The sequence below is a fragment of the Oncorhynchus tshawytscha genome, linkage group LG33, assembly GCF_018296145.1.
Source record: "Oncorhynchus tshawytscha isolate Ot180627B linkage group LG33, Otsh_v2.0, whole genome shotgun sequence".
Taxonomy (NCBI): Eukaryota; Metazoa; Chordata; class Actinopteri; order Salmoniformes; family Salmonidae; genus Oncorhynchus; species Oncorhynchus tshawytscha.
In genome coordinates, this window is record NC_056461.1 from 34,281,698 (window position 1) to 34,301,966 (window position 20,269).

The following is a 20,269-nucleotide window of genomic DNA, read 5'->3' on the forward strand; positions in this document are numbered from 1 at the left end:
TGCCAAAGCTTTTCGCAACAAAATAAATACATCTAGGAGCTTTACACATTTTTCACCGTGATCCAAAACAGATTCCAGCTTCACACATAAAAATACACAGACATTAGCCAGTAACAAGTGAATACTGTAGAAGATGAAACCCCACTCTTAAACAACAACTACTCTGCAATGTGAAAATGACCAGTCCAGATGCTTATAACTACTGTGTGAGCACGACCACATCATGACCACATCACAGATGACCACTAGGATCACATCACAGATGACCACTAGGATCACATCACAGATGACTTTATACTCCTTGAAAGAACATCTACAGAATGTATGATGCAACATAACTGTGATGATACAGTACAACCAAGTTTTACATGTGACATCACTGCAGGACTGGTAATGTTGTCACAACGGGGGATACATAACGATGTAAGAAAGCCGCAGGGATGATGGTGATGACAACAACAGCTCTGCTCTGAGCAGCAGGGGAGCTCTGTGCTCTTACCAGTGTGGAAACAGCAGAGGTGTACATAGGAGTGTGGCCTGACGACATCAACACCGGCTGCAAAACAACAGAGATGGTAAAGGGGAGAGGGTAACTAGAGTGGAGGAGATAAGAGGATAGGTAGTAAGAAACAAGGAATGGGTGCACAGAGAAGAAGGGGTAATAGTATGGCAAAGATAATTGGAATAAAATAGTATAAACAGGTGCTGTGTTATAAACAGGTGCTGTGTTATAATCAGGTGTTGTGTCATAATCAGGTGTTGTGATATAATCTAGTGTTGAGCTATAATCTAGTGTTGAGCTATAATCTAGTGTTGAGCTATAATCTATTGTTGTGCTATAATCTAGTGTTGAGCTATAATCTAGTGTTGAGCTATAATCTAGTGTTGAGCTATAATCTAGTGTTGAGCTATAATCTAGTGTTGAGCTATAATCTACTGTTGTGTTATAATCTAGTGGTGTGTTATAATCTGGTGGTGTGTTATAATCTACTGTTGTGTTTTAATCTACTGTTGTGTTATAATCTACTGTTGTGTTATAATCTACTGTTGTGTTATAATCTAGTGTTGTGTTATAATCTAGTGTTGTGTTATAATCTAGTGGTGTGTTATAATCTGGTGGTGTGTTATAATCTACTGTTGTGTTATAATCTACTGTTGTGTTATAATCTACTGTTGTGTTATAATCTAGTGTTGTGTTATAATCTAGTGTTGTGTTATAATCTGGTGTTGTGTTATAATCTAGTGTTGTGTTATAATCTAGTTTTGAGTTAAAAAAAGAAGAGCAGGGTAATACATTGACAGGTTATATTGCAGAGTGCTACGCAAGTAATCATACAGATAGGTGTAAATACCAGAGGAGGAGGAGGAGGAAGAAGAAGAAGAAGAAGAAGAGTGAAGTAAGTAAACAAAATAAGTATTATCCAACTGAAATAGAAGGTAGTTAGCATTGTTAGTTCAATCAGGGTTAGGTAAGAGAAGGAAAGCCAGAGGATGAGAGTTAGGTAAGAGAAGGAAAGCCAGAGGATGAATGTTAGGTAAGAGAAGGAAAGCCAGAGGATGAGTGTTAGGTAAGAGAAGGAAAGCCAGAGGATGAGTGTTAGGTAAGAGAAGGAAAGCCAGAGGATGAGTGTTAGGTAAGAGAAGGAAAGCCAGAGGATGAGTGTTAGGTAAGAGAAGGAAAGCCAGAGGATGAGTGTTAGGTAAGAGAAGGAAAGTCAGAGGATGAGTGTTAGGTAAGAGAAGGAAAGTCAGAGGATGAGTGTTAGGTAAGAGAAGGAAAGCCAGAGGATGAGACAAGAAACAAAAGTGGGGACATGGAACTAGACATGGGACTAGACATGGAAAACTAGACATGGAAAACTAGACATGGAAAACTAGACATGGAAAACTAGACATGGAACTAGACATGGAAAACTAGATATGGAAAACTAGATATGGAACTAGACATGGAAAACTAGATATGGAACTAGACATGGAAAACTAGATATGGAACTAGACATGGAAAACTAGACATGGAAAACTAGATATGGAACTAGACATGGAAAACTAGACATCGAAGTAGACATGGAAAACCAGACATGGAAAACTAGACATGGAAAACTAGACATGGAAAACTAGACATGGAAAACTAGATATGGAACTAGACATGGAAAACTAGATATGGAACTAGACATGGAAAACTAGACATGGAAAACTAGATATGGAACTAAACATGGAAAACTAGACATCGAAGTAGACATGGAAAACCAGACATGGAAAACTAGACATGGAAAACTAGACATGGAAAACTAGACATAAAAAACTAGACATGGAAAACTAGACATGGAACTAGACATGGAAAACTAGACATGGAACTAGACAAGGAAAACTAGACATGGAAAACTAGACATGGAACTAGACATGGAAAACTAGACATGGAACTAGACATGGAAAACTAGACATGGAAAACTAGACATGGAACTAGACATGGAAAACTAGACATGGAACTAGACATGGAAAACTAGACATGGAACTAGACATGGAAAACTAGACATGGAAAACTAGACATGGAAAACTAGACATGGAAAACTAGACATGGAAAACTAGACATGGAAAACTAGACATGGAAAACTAGACATGGAAAACTAGACATGTAACTAGACATGGAACTAGACATGGAAAACTAGACATGGAACTAGACATGGAAAACTAGACATGGAAAACTAGACATGGAAAACTAGACATGGAAAACTAGACATAGAACTAGACATGGAACTAGACATGGAAAACTAGACATGGAAAACTAGACATGGAAAACTAGACATGTAACTAGACATGGAAAACTAGACATGGAAAACTAGACATGGAAAACTAGACATGGAACTAGACATGGAAAACTAGACATGGAAAACTAGACATGGAACTAGACATGGAAAACTAGACATGGAAAACTAGACATGGAACTAGACATGGAAAACTAGACATGGAACTAGACATGGAACTAGACATGGAACTAGACATGGAACTAGACATGGAAAACTAGACATGGAACTAGACATGGAAAACTAGACATGGAACTAGACATGTAACTAGACATGGAAAACTAGACATGGAAAACTAGACATGGAACTAGACATGGAAAACTAGACATGGAAAACTAGACATGGAACTAGACATGGAAAACTAGACATGGAAAACTAGACATGGAACTAGACATGGAAAACTAGACATGGAACTAGACATGGAAAACTAGACATGGAACTAGACATGGAACTAGACATGGAACTAGACATGGAACTAGACATGGAAAACTAGACATGGAACTAGACATGGAAAACTAGACATGGAAAACTAGACATGGAAAACTAGACATGGAAAACTAGATACGGAACTAGACATGGAAAACTAGATATGGAACTAGACATGGAAAACTAGACATGGAAAACTAGATATGGAACTAAACATGGAAAACTAGACATCGAAGTAGACATGGAAAACCAGACATGGAAAACTAGACATGGAAAACTAGACATGGAAAACTAGACATAAAAAACTAGACATGGAAAACTAGACTAGACATGGAACTAGACATGGAAAACTAGACATGGAACTAGACAAGGAAAACTAGACATGGAAAACTAGACATGGAACTAGACATGGAAAACTAGACATGGAACTAGACATGGAAAACTAGACATGGAAAACTAGACATGGAACTAGACATGGAAAACTAGACATGGAACTAGACATGGAAAACTAGACATGGAACTAGACATGGAAAACTAGACATGGAAAACTAGACATGGAACTAGACATGGAAAACTAGACATGGAACTAGACATGGAAAACTAGACATGGAACTAGACATGGAACTAGACATGGAAAACATGGAACTAGACATGGAAAACTAGACATGGAACTAGACATGGAAAACTAGACATGGAAAACTAGACATGGAAAACTAGACATGGAAAACTAGATATGGAACTAGACATGGAAAACTAGATATGGAACTAGACATGGAAAACTAGACATGGAAAACTAGATATGGAACTAAACATGGAAAACTAGACATCGAAGTAGACATGGAAAACCAGACATGGAAAACTAGACATGGAAAACTAGACATGGAAAACTAGACATAAAAAACTAGACATGGAAAACTAGACATGGAACTAGACATGGAAAACTAGACATGGAAAACTAGACATGGAAAACTAGACATGGAAAACTAGACATGGAACTAGACATGGAAAAAGACATGGAACTAGACATGGGAAAACTAGACATGGAAAACTAGACATGGAACTAGACATGGAAAACTAGACATGGAACTAGACATGGAAAACTAGACATGGAAAACTAGACATGGAAAACTAGACATGGAAAACTAGACATGGAAAACTAGACATGGAAAACTAGACATGGAAAACTAGACATGGAAAACTAGACATGGAAAACTAGACATGGAAAACTAGACATGGAAAACTAGACATGGAAAACTAGACATGGAAAACTAGACATGGAAAACTAGACATGGAAAACTAGACATGGAAAACTAGACATGGAAAACTAGACATGGAAAACTAGACAGACTAGATATGGAACTAGACATGGAACTAGACATGGAAAACTAGACATGGAAAACTAGACAAACTAGACATGGAAAACTAGACATGGGAAAACTAGACATGGAAAACTAGACATGGAACTAGACATGGAAAACTAGACATGGAAAACTAGACATGGAAAACTAGACATGGAAAACTAGACATGAAAACTAGAAAACTAGACATGGAAAACTAGACATGGAACTAGACATGGAACTAGACATGGAACTAGACATGGAACTAGACATGGAAAACTAGACATGGAACTAGACATGGAAAACTAGACAAACTAGACATGGACAAACTAGACATGGAACTAGACATGGAAAACTAGACAAACTAGACATGGAACTAGACATGGAAAACTAGACATGGACAAAACTAGACATGGAAAACTAGACATGGAAAACTAGACATGGAACTAGACATGGAAAACTAGACATGGAAAACTAGACATGGAACTAGACATGGAAAACTAGACATGAACTAGAACTAGACATGGAACTAGACATGGAACTAGACATGGAAAACTAGACATGGAAAACTAGACATGGAAAACTAGACATGGAACTAGAGAACTAGACATGGAAAACTAGAAAACTAGACATGGAAAACTAGACATGGAAAACTAGACATGGAACTAGACATGGAAAACTAGACATGGAACTAGACATGGAAAACTAGACATGGAACTAGACATGGAACTAGACATGGAACTAGACATGGAACTAGACATGGAAAACTAGACATGGAAAACTAGACAAACTAGACATGGAAAACATGGAAAACTAGACATGGAAAACTAGACATGGAAAACTAGACATGTAACTAGACATGGAACTAGACATGGAAAACTAGACATGGAAAACTAGACATGGAAAACTAGACATGGAAAACTAGACATGGAACTAGACATGGAACTAGACATGGAACTAGACATGGAACTAGACATGGAAAACTAGACATGGAACTAGACATGGAACTAGACATGGAACTAGACATGGAACTAGACATGGAACTAGACATGGAAAACTAGACATGGAAAACTAGACATGGAAAACTAGACATGGAACTAGACATGGAACTAGACATGGAACTAGACATGGAAAACTAGACATGGAAAACTAGACATGGAAAACTAGACATGGAAAACTAGACATGGAAAACTAGACATGGAACTAGACATGGAAAACTAGACATGGGGAACTAGACATGGAAAACTAGACATGGAAAACTAGACATGGGAAAAATAATAAAAACACAAAAAACTTGCCATCACCACCACCATCATTATTCCTGTCATTGGGTGGAACATTCCATATTATAAGCTGTATAACAGCTTGATCTCTCCTTGTCTAATCAGCAACTAGGACCAGACCTATCAGCATTACATTAACATTGAGGAACACTAATGATTATTTCACAGAATAAATGCTTAAGGTGTCAATAAACAGAACATTTCACATGAAGTGAATCCAGTTTCTCCAGTGCAGAAAGTAAGTTGCAGTTCCTCTTAATTAACACACGAGGGGGCAAATACCCTCCGATCTGAGTGACCAGACAAACATAAGACCTTTATAATGGATCTATCTCCATCTCAAAGCGGAACCAACAAAGTAGGGAGTATTCCAAAAATAGGGAGAGACAATGAACATCACACCTGCACTTTATCATAACATAAGAGATAATGATCAAATGTATGTGTTGTTGTAATTAAGCAATACCATAACCTGAATCGGTGATAATCTAATTTAACCTTCATCTACACTAAAAGAGAGCCAACAGGGAACTCAGGGAGCACTATATCTGTACTTGGGATCAGTGGAACAGATAATCCTGGAGATCAGACCAGACAGTCTCACAGAGGGGCCTTTGATATGAGCAGCATGTACAGAGAAGTGAAAACATCAAGTCCCCTTAGGTCCTGCTGACACTGCAGTGAGTGTAGGAGGACTTAACTGGGCAGATGATTGGTGATGTCATAATGCAATGATCAAAATGTCACGTCACAGACATGTCCTCAGTGAAGTCTTAATGATCTTTCCTTCAAGAAATGTCATACGATTTAGGATCGTTTTCAGGCTCCTTGACTCTAGACTTCAGGGAAACCACATGGATCAGAACAAGTCCAGGAAAAGGCAGGAGTCATATCATTCAAGTCACAGTACACAAAATAAATCCAATACACAGACTGTGATAAAGACACTGACAAACTGTGAATGTTGATTTCAGAGACAAAGACAAATGTGAATGCATTTTTCCCAAGAGGATGCACTGAGAGAGAGAGAGAGAGAGAGAGAGAGAGAGAGAGAGAGAGAGAGAGAGGGATAGAAATAGATGTAGAGTGATATAAAGAGACAGTTTGTGTGTGGGTGGTACCATGCATGGGTGGATGTCTTTGCTTGTGATTGTTGTGTGTCCTTCTATAAAGGGGGAGATATACTGTAAGTGTGGGTGCAGTGATTAATGAGTGTGTGTCCTACCTGACAGGTATGTAACATACGTGAGTTTGTCCTACCTGACAGAGGTGTGTAACATAAATGAGCTTGTCCTACCTGACAGAGGTATGTAACATAAATGAGCTTGTCCTACCTGACAGAGGTATGTAACATACGTGAGCTTGTCCTACCTGACAGAGGTATGTAACATACGTGAGCTTGTCCTACCTTGATAGGGGAGATGTGTGTGTGCGGCGTGTAGCCATGCATTGCCTCCATGGCGGCGAGGTTCTTATCGCTCATGTGAAGCATCTCAGCGCTTTTCCCTTGACCCAAATGGGCTGGACTGTGCTCCAAGGGGGGTGTCTCCTCATCCTGGTACCGGTACTTCTACAGAGAGAGAGAGAGAGAGAGAAGTACAGAAAGAGAGAGACGTGAGGGAGGAGGAGAGGGATGAGAGAAGGGGGTGGTTAATGCTATTCGGGCATTACATATCAGGGGTTAACAATAGTGATGGGGATCAAATTGATACAGTTACATATCAAGATATTATGTTGGACAATATATCCTATTGTTTTGATAATATTATTTTTGTGCTAGTTAGCTGTACCTGCATCAGCTAGCTTGTTCTCCATATTCTTTTTAAACAGGGAGCCAATTTGTTTTCAGCACTTATTACTGAATAGCTCTCTCTTGTCCCTCTGCAGCAGACATATGGGGAGCAATATGTTTGGAACGTTGAATAAAATCACAGTATCAAATCACAATACATATACACTGAACAAAAATATAAAAAGCAACATGTAAAGTGTTGGTCCCATGTTTCATGAGCTGAAATAAAAGAACCCAGAAATGTTCCATATGCACAAAAAGCTTATTCTCTCAAATATTGTGCACAAATGTGTTTACATCCCTGTTAGTGAGCATTTCTCTTTTGTCAAGATAATCCATCCACCTGGCAGGTGTGGGATATCAAGAAGCTGATTAAACACCATGATCATTACACAAGTGCACCTTGTGCTGGGGACAATAAAAGGCTACTCTAAAATGTGCAGTTTTGTCACACAACACAATGCCACAGATGTCTCAAGTTTTGAGGGAGTGTGAAATTGACATGCTGACTGCAGGAATGTCCATCAGAGCTGTTGCCAGAGAATGTAATGTTCATTTCTCTACGTGGTTTTAGAGATACTGAGTGGTTTTAGAGATACTGAGTGGTTTTAGAGATACTGAGTGGTTTTAGAGATACTGAGTGGTTTTAGAGATACTGAGTGATTTTAGAGATACTGAGTGGTTTTAGAGATACTGAGTGGTTTTAGAGATACTGAGTGATTTTTGAGATACTGAGTGGTTTTAGAGATACTGAGTGGTTTTCTTTCAAGAACTGTAACTATAGATTTTTGTTCAGTATTTAATGGTGAGAATGGCAATGCATATTGTACCGGCACCTAAGTATAGTGATAACATTGTATTGTGAGGTCCCAGGCAATTCCCAGCCCTAGTTAACAACAGTTATCATTTCAACACAGACACTGTGCCTGTGTGCAAAACAGAGCCTACATCTCAGCTAAGCGTAGCTCATAAATGTAAACTTTCCTTGCTTCTGTGGTTGTTACACTTTAAATGCACCAACCAAGAAAGGGCAAGAGTTTTCCACAATCCCCTAAAGGAGTCAGTGTGGCTCCAATGTGCTTCCATTTATGCACAAAAATAACAAAACTGCTGTAGTGCATCTGAGAGCTGTTTTTGGACAGAAAATGGGGCCCTAAATGAGTCCACTGTGAAGTAAGTCTAAGACCATTATCCTCCACCACCAAATGGAGCATCACCACAGCAGCCCAGCAAGCTAACACTCTGTTACTAACCAATAACCATAGCTACCACCCTACTGATATCCAACACCTGGGCAACCTTCCAACAGCTAACCCACTGTGCTAGCCACACACTGGGGCCTACACTCAGGTAATGAATGACATAGAAAGCTCAAATGTGCATGTAGTGTTTTAACACCAAGACATTAGAAGAAGGCCCCGCATCATACAGCCAATCTGCCGGAGCGACCTTAGAGGTTATTGTTCATATCTGTGTAACCAGTTCATAGCTAACCCCTGGCTAGCCTGTCCCCTGGCTGTGTACACTACACTCTGCAGTACTGCAGTCTGACAAGCCTCTGCCCATCCTTAGAGCCTAGAAGATTCTAGGGGTTGACTGAGTGTTGCCTGCCTGCCTGGTGGCCTGAGACTGAGTGTGGCATTCAGATTGGTGTCACGGTGCTACCATCCCCCCTCCTCTCTTTGGCGGCAGGCAGACGGGTCAGCAAGGGAGGTGCAGCATTAAGGAGGGACTGGTCTCAGATCAGCTGCCTAGCAACCAGAGCAGAGCAGGGGGCAATCAGCACTGCTGCTGGATCACATTACACTGAGACAGCAAGACCACAACAGTGAGGGAGAGAGGGGGGGAGAGAGGAGGGGGAGAGAGAGAAAGGGAGAGATTGGAAGAGGTAGAGAGATGGGTGCGTGGATGAGCGAGGAAAGGGTTGAGAAATGTAAAATAATAAATGGGGAGAGAGAGGGGAGGGGGTTTGAGAGAGGGAAGTGGAGAAATGGGAGAGAGGGGGAGGGGGTTGAGAGATGGAAGTGGAGAAATGGGAGAGAGGGGAGGGGGTTGAGTGGAGAGGGAAGTGGAGAAATGGGGAGATGGGGGAGGGGGTTGAGAGAGGGAAGTGGAGAAATGGGAGAGAGGGGAGGGGGGTTGAGAGAGGGAAGTGGAGAAATGGGAGAGAGGGGGAGGGGGTTGAGAGAGGGAAGTTGAGAAATGGGAGAGAGGGGGAGGGGTTTGAGAGAGGGAAGTGGAGAAATGGGAGAGAGGGAAGTGGAGGAGGGGGGGGGTTGAGAGAGGGAAGTGGAGAAATGGGAGAGAGGGGAGGGGGTTGAGAGAGGGAAGTGGAGAAATGGGGAGAGGGGGGGTTGGGGGTTGAGAGATGGGGAAGTGGAGAAATGGGAGAGAGAAATGGGGAGAGGGGGGGTTGAGAGAGGGAAGTGGAGAAATGGGAGAGAGGGGAGGGGGTTGAGAGAGGGAAGTGGAGAAATGGGAGAGAGGGGAGGGGGTTGAGAGAGGGAAGTGGAGAAATGGGAGAGATGGGGGAGGGGGTTTGAGAGATAGAAGTGGAGAAATGGGAAAGGGGGGGAGGGGGAGAACTGGGAGAGTCAGTATAGAGGAAAAGATAACAAGGAGGAGGAGAGAGCAAGGAGGAGGAGATAACAGGGAGGAGGAGAGAGCGAGGAGGAGTGTGAAAGGAGGAGATAACAAGAAGGAGGTGATAACAAGGAGGAGGAGAGAGAAAGGAGGAGGAGAGAGAGAAAGGAGGAGGAGATAACAGGAAGGAGGAGAGAGCAAGGAGGAGGAGTGAGGTAATGTGGTACAAGACTCCTCCAACAACAGATGAACAAACCGAGAGAAATTCTGGGGGTAAAAATGTGTGAAAACATTTTTAATCAGAGGAAAGTAGGCAGGCAAGAAAATAGATTTGATGCTGATCAAATGAAGGCTGTGGTAGGAGTGTATCTTGGATGTGATCATGTACATGTATGTTACAGTAACATGCACTACTAGTTAGATTTAATGCAATTGCATTGAAATGAATGCTTACTCTTAACTTCAGATAATGGAAGACAATTCAATCAATGAAATCGCTCATGTGTGGTCTTAAGGTCTTAAGGGACAGTCCATCCAGAACAGCAGTTGGGAAGGCAGAGATAGCTTACACATGACACAGCAACTCTCAATTCAATCACTACCAGTCATCTCCACAAAGGGATTACACAGACAATACATCAAGGCAACTAAAATGTTTGGAATTATTTGGGGTTATTAAGAGAATGTGAACCAGAGAGTAATGTTATTCAATATGTTCTACTGTATGTCCCTTTACACTAGTCCAGGGCTTCACTCCATTTGGTCGAATGACCTTTTGGCATCTGTAGTTTCAGTCATCCTGGCCGAGCAGCAAGTCTACTAAGTAATGGAATGGGGCTTGTGCTAGAGCAACACCAAGCCAGCCAGCAGGGAGGATGGAACAGGCCAGGGAGACAGCGTTGGAGAGAAGAGAGGAAAGAGGGGAAAGAGGAGAGATAGTGTAGAGAGGATACTGAATTGACAATCATAAAATACACCAGCCATTCCCAGCTCCAGTACATGATGGTAGCAGATACAGGTAGATACTGTAGATAAGAGGCTCACTACTGAATCCAACAGAAAATAGTAAAAGCAGCAGCATCGACAGCATCGATTCATCTGGGGGAAAGTGTGCTAGCGAAGCTACTAAGCCAGCTAGCGGTCTGAAGTTCAGCACCCTTGGAACACAACTCTCTGAATAAACTGAACACTCACAAGAGAACACTCATTAACAGTTATACAGAGAACAGAGAACTACAATATCTCACTCATATGATTCATGGAGATCTGAGTCTTTGTGGAGGCAGGCATGGGGAGGGGTATTAAAGGGTTATTGGTTGGTTGGCAGTGAGCGACAGCGGGTCCTTTGGTTCCTGTGACAAATAGCCCAGTGACCTGGGTAGTGTTCCAGTAAAGATCTCATGAGTGAATTCAGTGTTCCAATAAAGATCTCACGAGTGAATTCAGTGTACCAGTAAAGATCGCATGAGTGAATTCAGTGTTCCAGTAAAGATCTCATGAGTGAATTCAGTGTTCCAGTAAAGATCTCATGGGTGAATTCAGTGTTCCAGTAAGGATCTCATGAGTGAATTCAGTGTTCCAGTAAAGATCTCATGAGTTAATTCAGCGTTCCAGTAAAGATCTCATGTGTGAATTCAGTGTTCCAGTATAGATCTCATGAGTGAATTCAGTGTTCCAATAAAGATCTCACGAGTGAATTCAGTGTTCCAGTATAGATCTCATGAGTGAATTCAGTGTTCCAGTAAAGATCTCATGGGTGAATTCAGTGTTCCAGTATAGATCTCATGAGTGAATTCAGTGTTCCAGTAAAGATCTCATGGGTGAATTCAGTGTTCCAGTAAAGATCTCATGGGTGAATTCAGTGTTCCAGTATAGTGCTCATGAGTGAATTCCCTGGGTGTGCTAAGCATTGATCTCCACGTTAGGTGGAATCACCATAGATCCCCTAGTTTTTAATAATTTATAACTGGGATAGTTAGTCTCCACTTACTTTGATAGTAAGCCTCAACTTAACTGGCCTTCTCCACGACCACCCCGATCTCTGAACTAGAGAAGCATCTAAAGCCACACTAAACACACAACTTGACGTTTTTGATGATGGCTCTAAGGAATAACAAACATCTCTCACATTCAAATATTTACAGTATCAATAAGAGCAGCGAAGCGCACAACATTACTTCACCTCCTCAATCAATCTCTTCCACATGAAAACCAGAGTTTTCAATGACAGTGGAGTGAATAGCACTATTATGACGGCCCACAAGTTGTGAGGTGAATGTGCGTAATTGAAGTTAATACAGGTCATCGTCACCATGGAGATCACCTTGGGAGTTAATCAGTATAGAGGACTTGTCTAATTGTAAGATAATAACACATAGTGGAACAATAGTCTAGTCCACTAGTACCCAAGAAGTAGTTAGGAAATGGACCTCCTCAGTCCATTTAATGGTAATGGTTTCAGGCACAGTTATTTCCAGTCTGTAAAACTGGAGGAACAGGGGAAGGATCACAGGCCAAGGGATCTATATACAGTGAGGGAAAAAAGTATTTGATCCCCTGCTGATTTTGTATGTTTGCGCACTGACATGTTCTACTGTATGTCCCTTTACACTAGTCCAGGGCTTCACTCCATTTGGTCGAATGACCTTTTGGCATCTGTAGTTTCAGTCATCCTGGCCGAGATTCAACTCAGCAAGTCTACTAAGTAATGGAATGGAGCTTATGCTAGAGCAACACCAAGCCAGCCAGCAGGGAGGATGGAACAGGCCAGGGAGACAGCGTTGGAGAGAAGAGAGGAAAGAGGGGAAAGAGGAGAGATAGTGTAGAGAGGATACTGAATTGACAATCATAAAATACACCAGCCATTCCCGGGTACACTGACAAAGAAATGATCCGTCTATAATTTTAATGGTACGTTTATTTGAACAGTGAGAGACAGAATAACAACAAAATCCAGAAAAACACATGTCAAAAATGTTATAAATTGATTTGCATTTTAATGAGGGAAATAAGTATTTGTCCCCCTCTCAATCAGAAAGATTTCTGGCTCCCAGGTGTCTTTTATATAGGTAACGAGCTGAGATTATGAGCACACTCTTAAAGTGAGTGCTCCTAATCTCAGTTTGTTACCTGTATAAAAGACACCTGTCCACAGAAGCAATCAATCAATCAGATTCCAAACTCTCCACCATGGCCAAGACCAAAGAGCTCTCCAAGGATGTCAGGGACAAGATTGTAGACCTACACAAGGCTGGAATGGGCTACAAGACCATCGCCAAGCAGCTTGGTGAGAAGGTGACAGCAGTGAGTGCGATTATTCGCAAATGGAAGAAACACAAAAGAACTGTCAATCTCCCTCGGCCTGGGGCTCCATGCAAGATCTCACCTCGCGGAGTTGCAATGATCATGAGAATGGTGAGGAATCAACCCAGAACTACACGGGAGGATCTTGTCAATGATCTCAAGGCAGCTGGGATCATAGTCACCAAGAAAACAATTGGTAACAAACTACGCCGTGAAGGACTTGAAATCCTGCAGCGCCCGCAAGGTCCCCCTGCTCAAGAAAGCATATATACATGCCCGTCTGAAGTTTGCCAATGAACATCTGAATGATTCAGAGGACAACTGGGTGAAAGTGTTGTGGTCAGATGAGACCAAAATGGAGCTCTTTGGCATCAACTCAACTCGCCGTGTTTGGAGGAGGAGGAATGCTGCCTATGACCCCAAGAACACCATCCCCACCGTCAAACATGGAGGTGGAAACATTATGCTTTGGGGGTGTTTTCTGCTAAGGAGACAGGACAAATTCACCGCATCAAAGGGACGATGGACAGGGCCATGTACCGTCAAATCTTGGGTGAGAACCTCCTTCCCTCAGCCAGGGCATTGAAAATGGGTCGTGGATGGGTATTCCAGCATGACAATGACCCAAAACACATGGCCAAGGCAACAAAGGAGTGGCTCAAGAAGCACATTGAGGTCCTGGAGTGGCCTAGCCAGTCTTCAGACCTTAATCTCATAGAAAATCTGGAGGGAGCTGAAGGTTTGAACTGCCAAACGTCAGCCTCGAAACCTCAATGACTTGGAGAAGATCTGCAAAGAGGAGTGGGACAAAATCCCTCCTGAGATGTGTGCAAACCTGGTGGCCAACTACAAGAAACATCTGACCTCTGATTGCCAACAAGGGTTTTGCCACCAAGTACTAAGTTATGTTTTGCAGAGGGGTCAAATACTTATTTCCCTCATTAAAATGCAAATCAATTTATAAAATTTTTGACATCTGTTTTTCTGGATTTTTGTTGTTCTGTCGCTCACTGTTCAATTAAACCTACCATTAAAATGATAGACTGATCATTTCTTTGTCCGTTGGCAAACGTACAAAATCAGCAGGAGATCAAATACTTTTTCCCTCACTGTATACATCATGCTGGCGCCATGTTTGGGCCAACTGTTTCTCCTTTAGATCAAAGATTGTCTGTCCAGGAGTAAATGCATATCAGTATTTCCGTTTCGATTTTCAATACACTTCAAAATATTGGTACACTCCAACACTACTGCTCCTCAGATTTGAAACACTGATGGAATTGAGACACTGATCTCTTACTCTCATTTTTCTTTCTTGTTCTCTCTCGCTCACATTCTCATTCTTTCTCGGTGCTATCTGGGCTTCGAAGTGGAGTCTGTTTGAGTGTGTGTGTGAAGCTGTGGTGCAGGATGGTGTTAAGGGAGGGAGAGAACTAGTATCTGGTGCCGAAGGGAGAGGAGAGGATGAGAAGTGGAGGTGCTGCCTGGGTCTCACAAGTATCTGGATATGTTAGATACCACAGAGACCCAGGCACCTTGTTAATGGACACAGCACGGCCAATTGGCAGAGCCAGAGAAGAAACGGTTATCTAGATACAGCTAAGAGACTGGGAGGAAAACAGGCTGTAGACCCATTCCATGCTATGGGGAAGGAGAAACAGAGCAAGCTGTCCGGCCAGAAACACCTGAAAATGGGAGGGGCGAAAGAGGGGATGAAGTGGATGGGCGAGTGAGGGAATCAAATCAACAGATACGGCCAGGTGACGGCACCAGTCTTATAAGTGTCTTTGAAAGCATGATATACTTAGGCTGTGGTTGTCCAACTGGAAACACACATACTGTACCAAGCCCATCACTGGGTGACAAATCCACAGGTTCTACAGAACTCAGTTCTTAAAGGGACATTTCACCACTGCTCTTTCACTGTATATGTTATGAACATATAATACGTGTCATAAAAATGGAACATTTCCTCACTACACACAAATGCGAGCGTTTCTGCATCTCACCGGTAGAAATGAGACATTTACACTTCATGGTTGTAAGCAAACCACAATATCCAGAATTCATTGCGATTTCAGGATTTTAGACAGTCACGTCGTGTGTATAGGTGGCATGGAAGTCAGGCGCAGGAGAATCGAACTTCGTTTGAATGGAGTAGTTTAATAACTTAAACAAATACAGCTCCAAAACCATTTTACATAAATAAAAGCAAAGTGGGTACGAGGACCCGTCGCCCACCAATACAAACAACACGAGCATGAAAAAAAAAAATCTCTAACAAGGGCATGAGGGGAAACAGAGGGTTAAATACACAACAGGTAATGAATGGGATTGGAACCAGGTGTGTAGGGAGACAAGACAAAACCAATAGAAAATGAAAAATGGATCAATGATGGCTAGAAGACCAGTAACGTCGACCGCCGAGCACCGCCCGAACAAGGAGAGGCATCGTCTTTGGTAGAAGTCGTGACAAGTACAGCGCCTGTCGAGGTGGACCCAGTTGAGAATGGGTGTCAACAGGTAGCTAACGCTATTCACTGGACCGGCCACTCGTTCATAGAACATCAGCGTGTGAATAATTATTTATTTGGATTTTTGTGTCGAGAACAACTGTACAGTTTAGTCATGGTGTGGTGCTCAACGTGGCTGTCCAAACTAAAAGCAAGCACAGGCTGCTTGGGTATAATTTCATTGGTTACCTTACTAAATCTGGCAGCGGTAACATAGCTAACTAGGTAGAGAATTACATTTGTTTATCTATACCAAATCTTGCTAGCTTTCATAATACGCTGGCTAGACATTCCAAAGCAAATCAATGTAATTAGCCAGCTGCTTTCTGGTGATGTGATTTGTAACTTTGCAAGCTAACGTTAGCTACTTTAGGTTACATTAGCTACAGCCTACCGAGCCGTATCTAACCGCTAGCTAGCTCTTGAAAACCCTTCTCCGTATGTAGGTTTTTCAGCAGTTACATTCACCCACATTTGGCTTTATGTGTTTGATTATTGAAAAGTCATTAATCAAAATGTTTTTCGAAACATATGCTGATATGCCCCATATCTCTCATATCAGCAAGAAATATTTTTTTTTTTAAATATACATACTTACTGTAAGAGTTTTGCACAGATCCACAAGCTGTGTGTTCCTCCAGTTGACAAACTACACTTCCTCTCCACTTACGTTTACACACAGGTGTTCAGAGCACGCTAGATAGCTAATTAGCACAGGTATCTGCCAATGTCTTCAGTCTGTCTTCTGTACACAAGCGAAGTAGCATGGCGATATGGCCATGTGGGAACACTAATCCTATAAAGGTGTGTAGTAATTGAACCTTTTTTTGTGTGAAAATGATGAGGGTCCCTGGTTCGCGCCCGGGTATGGGCGAGGGGACGGTCTAAAGTTATACTGTTACATATTGCTGATATGAAAGATACCTTATGTTTACAAAAACGTACCACAAGCGATGCGTGTTAACGTTTAGAGCAAGCGTCGGGACTCTGAACAAAACACCCCTGGTCAGAAGATTCTATCGTTAATAGGCGCTAAAGCAGTTAGTGTATATGAATGGGGTTAGCTAGCTAACTTACCACAGAGGCTGACGTGACTGGCCTATGTGTTCCATTTACAGATTCTGATCCCATCAACATCAAACTCCGCACCAATAACTAATGTAAGTCACCTTAATTAAATCTTTCCATGACTCCATTATGAGGAAATAAATATATAATAGGAAAAGACTGAGGTAAGTTTACACCCAGGTAAGCAGGAACAGTGAAGTCAATGTATGACATATACAGAACATAAATATAAATGCAACATGTGACGTGTTGGTCCCACGTTTCATGATATGAATAAAAGATACCAGAAATGTTTCATACACACAAAAAGCTGATTTCTCTCATTTTGTGCACAAATTTGTTTACATCCCTGTTAGTGAGGAGTATTTCTGTAATAAAAGCCCTTTTGTAGGGAAAACTCATTCTGATTGGCTGGGCCTGGCTCCCCAGTGGGTGGGCTTGTCTCCCAAGTGGGTAGACCTATGCCCTCCCAGGCCCACCTATGGCTGCGACCCTGCCCAGTCATATGAAATCCATAAATGAATTTATATAAATTGATTGATTTCCTTCTATGACCTCAGGAAAATCTTTACAATTGTTGCATTTTGCGATTTTATATTTTTGTTCAGTATACAGTGCCTTTGGAAAGTATTTAGACCCCTTGACTTTCCACATTTTGTTATGTTACAGCCTTATTCTAAAATTAATAAAATAGTTTTTTCCCCCTTGCCAATCTACACACAATACCCTATAATGACAAAGCAAAAAAAGTTTTTTATTTATTTATTCAAACAAAAAAATGGAAATATCACATTTACAGAAGTATTCAGACCCTTTACTCAGTACTTTTTTGAAGCATATTTGGCAGTGATTACAGCCTAGAGTCTTCTTGGGTATGACGCTACAAGCTTGGCACACCTGTTTTTGGGGAGTTTCTTCCATTCTTCTCTGCAGATCCTCTCAAGCTCTGTCAGGTTGGATGGGGAGCGTCAGTGGACAGCTATTTTCAGGTATCTCCAGAGATGTTCGATCGAGTCCGGGCTCTGGCTGGGCCACTCAAGGACATTCAGAGACTTGTCCCCAAGCCACTCCTGTGTTGTCTTGGATGTGTGCATAGGGTCGTTGTCCTGTTGGAAGGTGAACCTTCGCCCCAATCTGAGGTCCTGAGGTCTTTGGATCAGGTATTCATCAAGGATCTCTCTGTACTTTTCTCCGTTCATCTTTCTCTCGATCCTGACTAGTCTCCCAGTCCCTGTCGCTTCCACCACCATGCTTCAACGTAGGGATGGTGCCAGGTTTCCACCAGACGTTCAGGCCAAAGAGGTTAATCTTGTTTTTTTCAGACCAGAGATTCTTGTTGCTCATGGTCTTGAGTCCTTTAGTGCCTTTTGGCAAACTCCAAGCGGGCTGTCATATGCCTTTTACTGATGGCTTCCGTCTAGCCACTCTACCATAAAGGCCTGATTGGTGGAGTGCTGCAGAGATGGTTGTCCTTCTGGAAGGTTCTCCCATCTCCACAGAATAACTCTGGAGCTCTGTCAGTGACCATTGGTGTTCTTGGTCACATCCCTGACCAATGCTCTTCTCCCCCGATTTCTCAGTTTGGCCGGGTTGCCAGCTCTATGAAGAGTCTTGGTGGTTCCAAACTGATAGGAACATTGTTGAGACAATTCCAATAGCTCTATTGAACAAGGACAACCATGTCTACTCGCTGACAGCATTACAGTGCAATTGGCTAAACACAAAGGCTACCATATCAGACAGCAGGCTCAATTAACCAATGACATCATTGGTTGAACTCTCCCGCCTCAAAAATAACGCTATGTTGTATAATTATATCTGAAACACCTCTCATCAATCATAATTCTGTAGGGAGACTGGGAAAACACCCCAAATAGTGACTAGCAGTGAAGTTTTCCTTTGAACTGTTCAATGATCTCATTCCACAATACCTTTTGCCTACCAAGGCTGATGGCATTGATACAGTCAAGATAGACACCTTCTAGTCTCCATGACAGTAGTCTCGCATTGTCATACCTTCAAAATCATGTCATTGTCATGCCTCCCGTTTTAGGGAAGCCTGGTTCTCGACGAGGCTACCACGACAGTGATCTAATTTGCAGTGGTACCAATCATTACACTTTTGATTCACAATAGACAGCCAGTTAGTAGCTTTTATGGACTGATATCAAAGTGAACACCCTTACCAATAAACTGGATTTATCTAAAGGTCACAAACAGCTCTCTCTGAATTTAAGGATAAGAAGCTATATTCCAGCTAGCACATACATTTCTGAGAACCATATGTTTCTTAGAGCTTGGTGAGAGTGTGGTTGTCCTATGATTATTTTCCATACAACCTTCCCACAACCTTTTGGGAATGATACAGGATAGCTGCTTGGCTTTGGAACATTCTCTGCACATTTTAAGGAACTTGACAACAAAAAAAATGGAATAATATTGGTATTTCATTACTTTAAAGATGCACTATGCAGAAATTGCTCCGCCATTTCCTGGTTGCTAAAATTCTAATAGACCGCTTCATTTCAGTTCATGTGTCTGTCTAATCTGTTTCACCTGTCTTTGTGCTTGTTTCCACCCCCCTCCAGGTGTCGCCCATCTTCCACATTATCCCCTGTGTATTTATACCAGTGTTCTCTGTTTGTCTGTTGCCAGTTGGTTTTGTTCGTTGAACCTACCAGCGTTTTCTTGTTTTTCCCGGCTTTGACCCTTCTGCCTGCCCTGACCTTGAGCCTGCCTGCCTGCCGTCCTGTACCTTTGCCCCACTACTCTGGATTACCGACCTCTGCCTGACCTGAGCCTGCCTGCCGTCCTGTACCTTTGCCCCTGTTGTTGTAATAAACATTGTTACTTCGACACAGTCTGCATCTGGGTCTTACCTTAAACGTGATTGAGACAAAACAAATAGTCAATGTGTAGAGAATAATTGTTCGATCTAAACCTCTGAAATATTTTTCATCACCAAAAATATTGTATATTCAGCTGCTTGAAGCATGGTGTACAAAACCACGAGTAAAAGATGCAAAAACGAAACGGCACACAAAACAGATCTACTGCTTCGTAGACTTGCTTTCAACGGGAATTAAAGATCTATAACTCACATTTCTATGTGAATTTGATTGAGTCGCCCAAAAACGTACATATTGTAGCTTTAAAGGAACGT

General features: G+C 41.8%; 1 protein-coding gene across 3 annotated transcripts in view; it reads right to left on the reverse strand.

Moving 5' to 3' along the window:
* The window catches only part of LOC112231273 (disks large homolog 4-like), a 117,280-nt gene that overhangs the window by 56,092 nt on the left and 40,919 nt on the right, over positions 1–20,269 (reverse strand). For all 3 annotated transcript variants that reach the window (XM_042311432.1, XM_042311430.1, XM_042311431.1), the window contains exons 2-3: positions 7,256–7,417; positions 500–556 (exon numbers count right to left, since the gene is read on the reverse strand). In XM_042311432.1, coding sequence (XP_042167366.1) covers positions 500–556; positions 7,256–7,417 — 219 coding nt within the window. The remainder of the gene's footprint in view (positions 1–499; positions 557–7,255; positions 7,418–20,269) is intronic.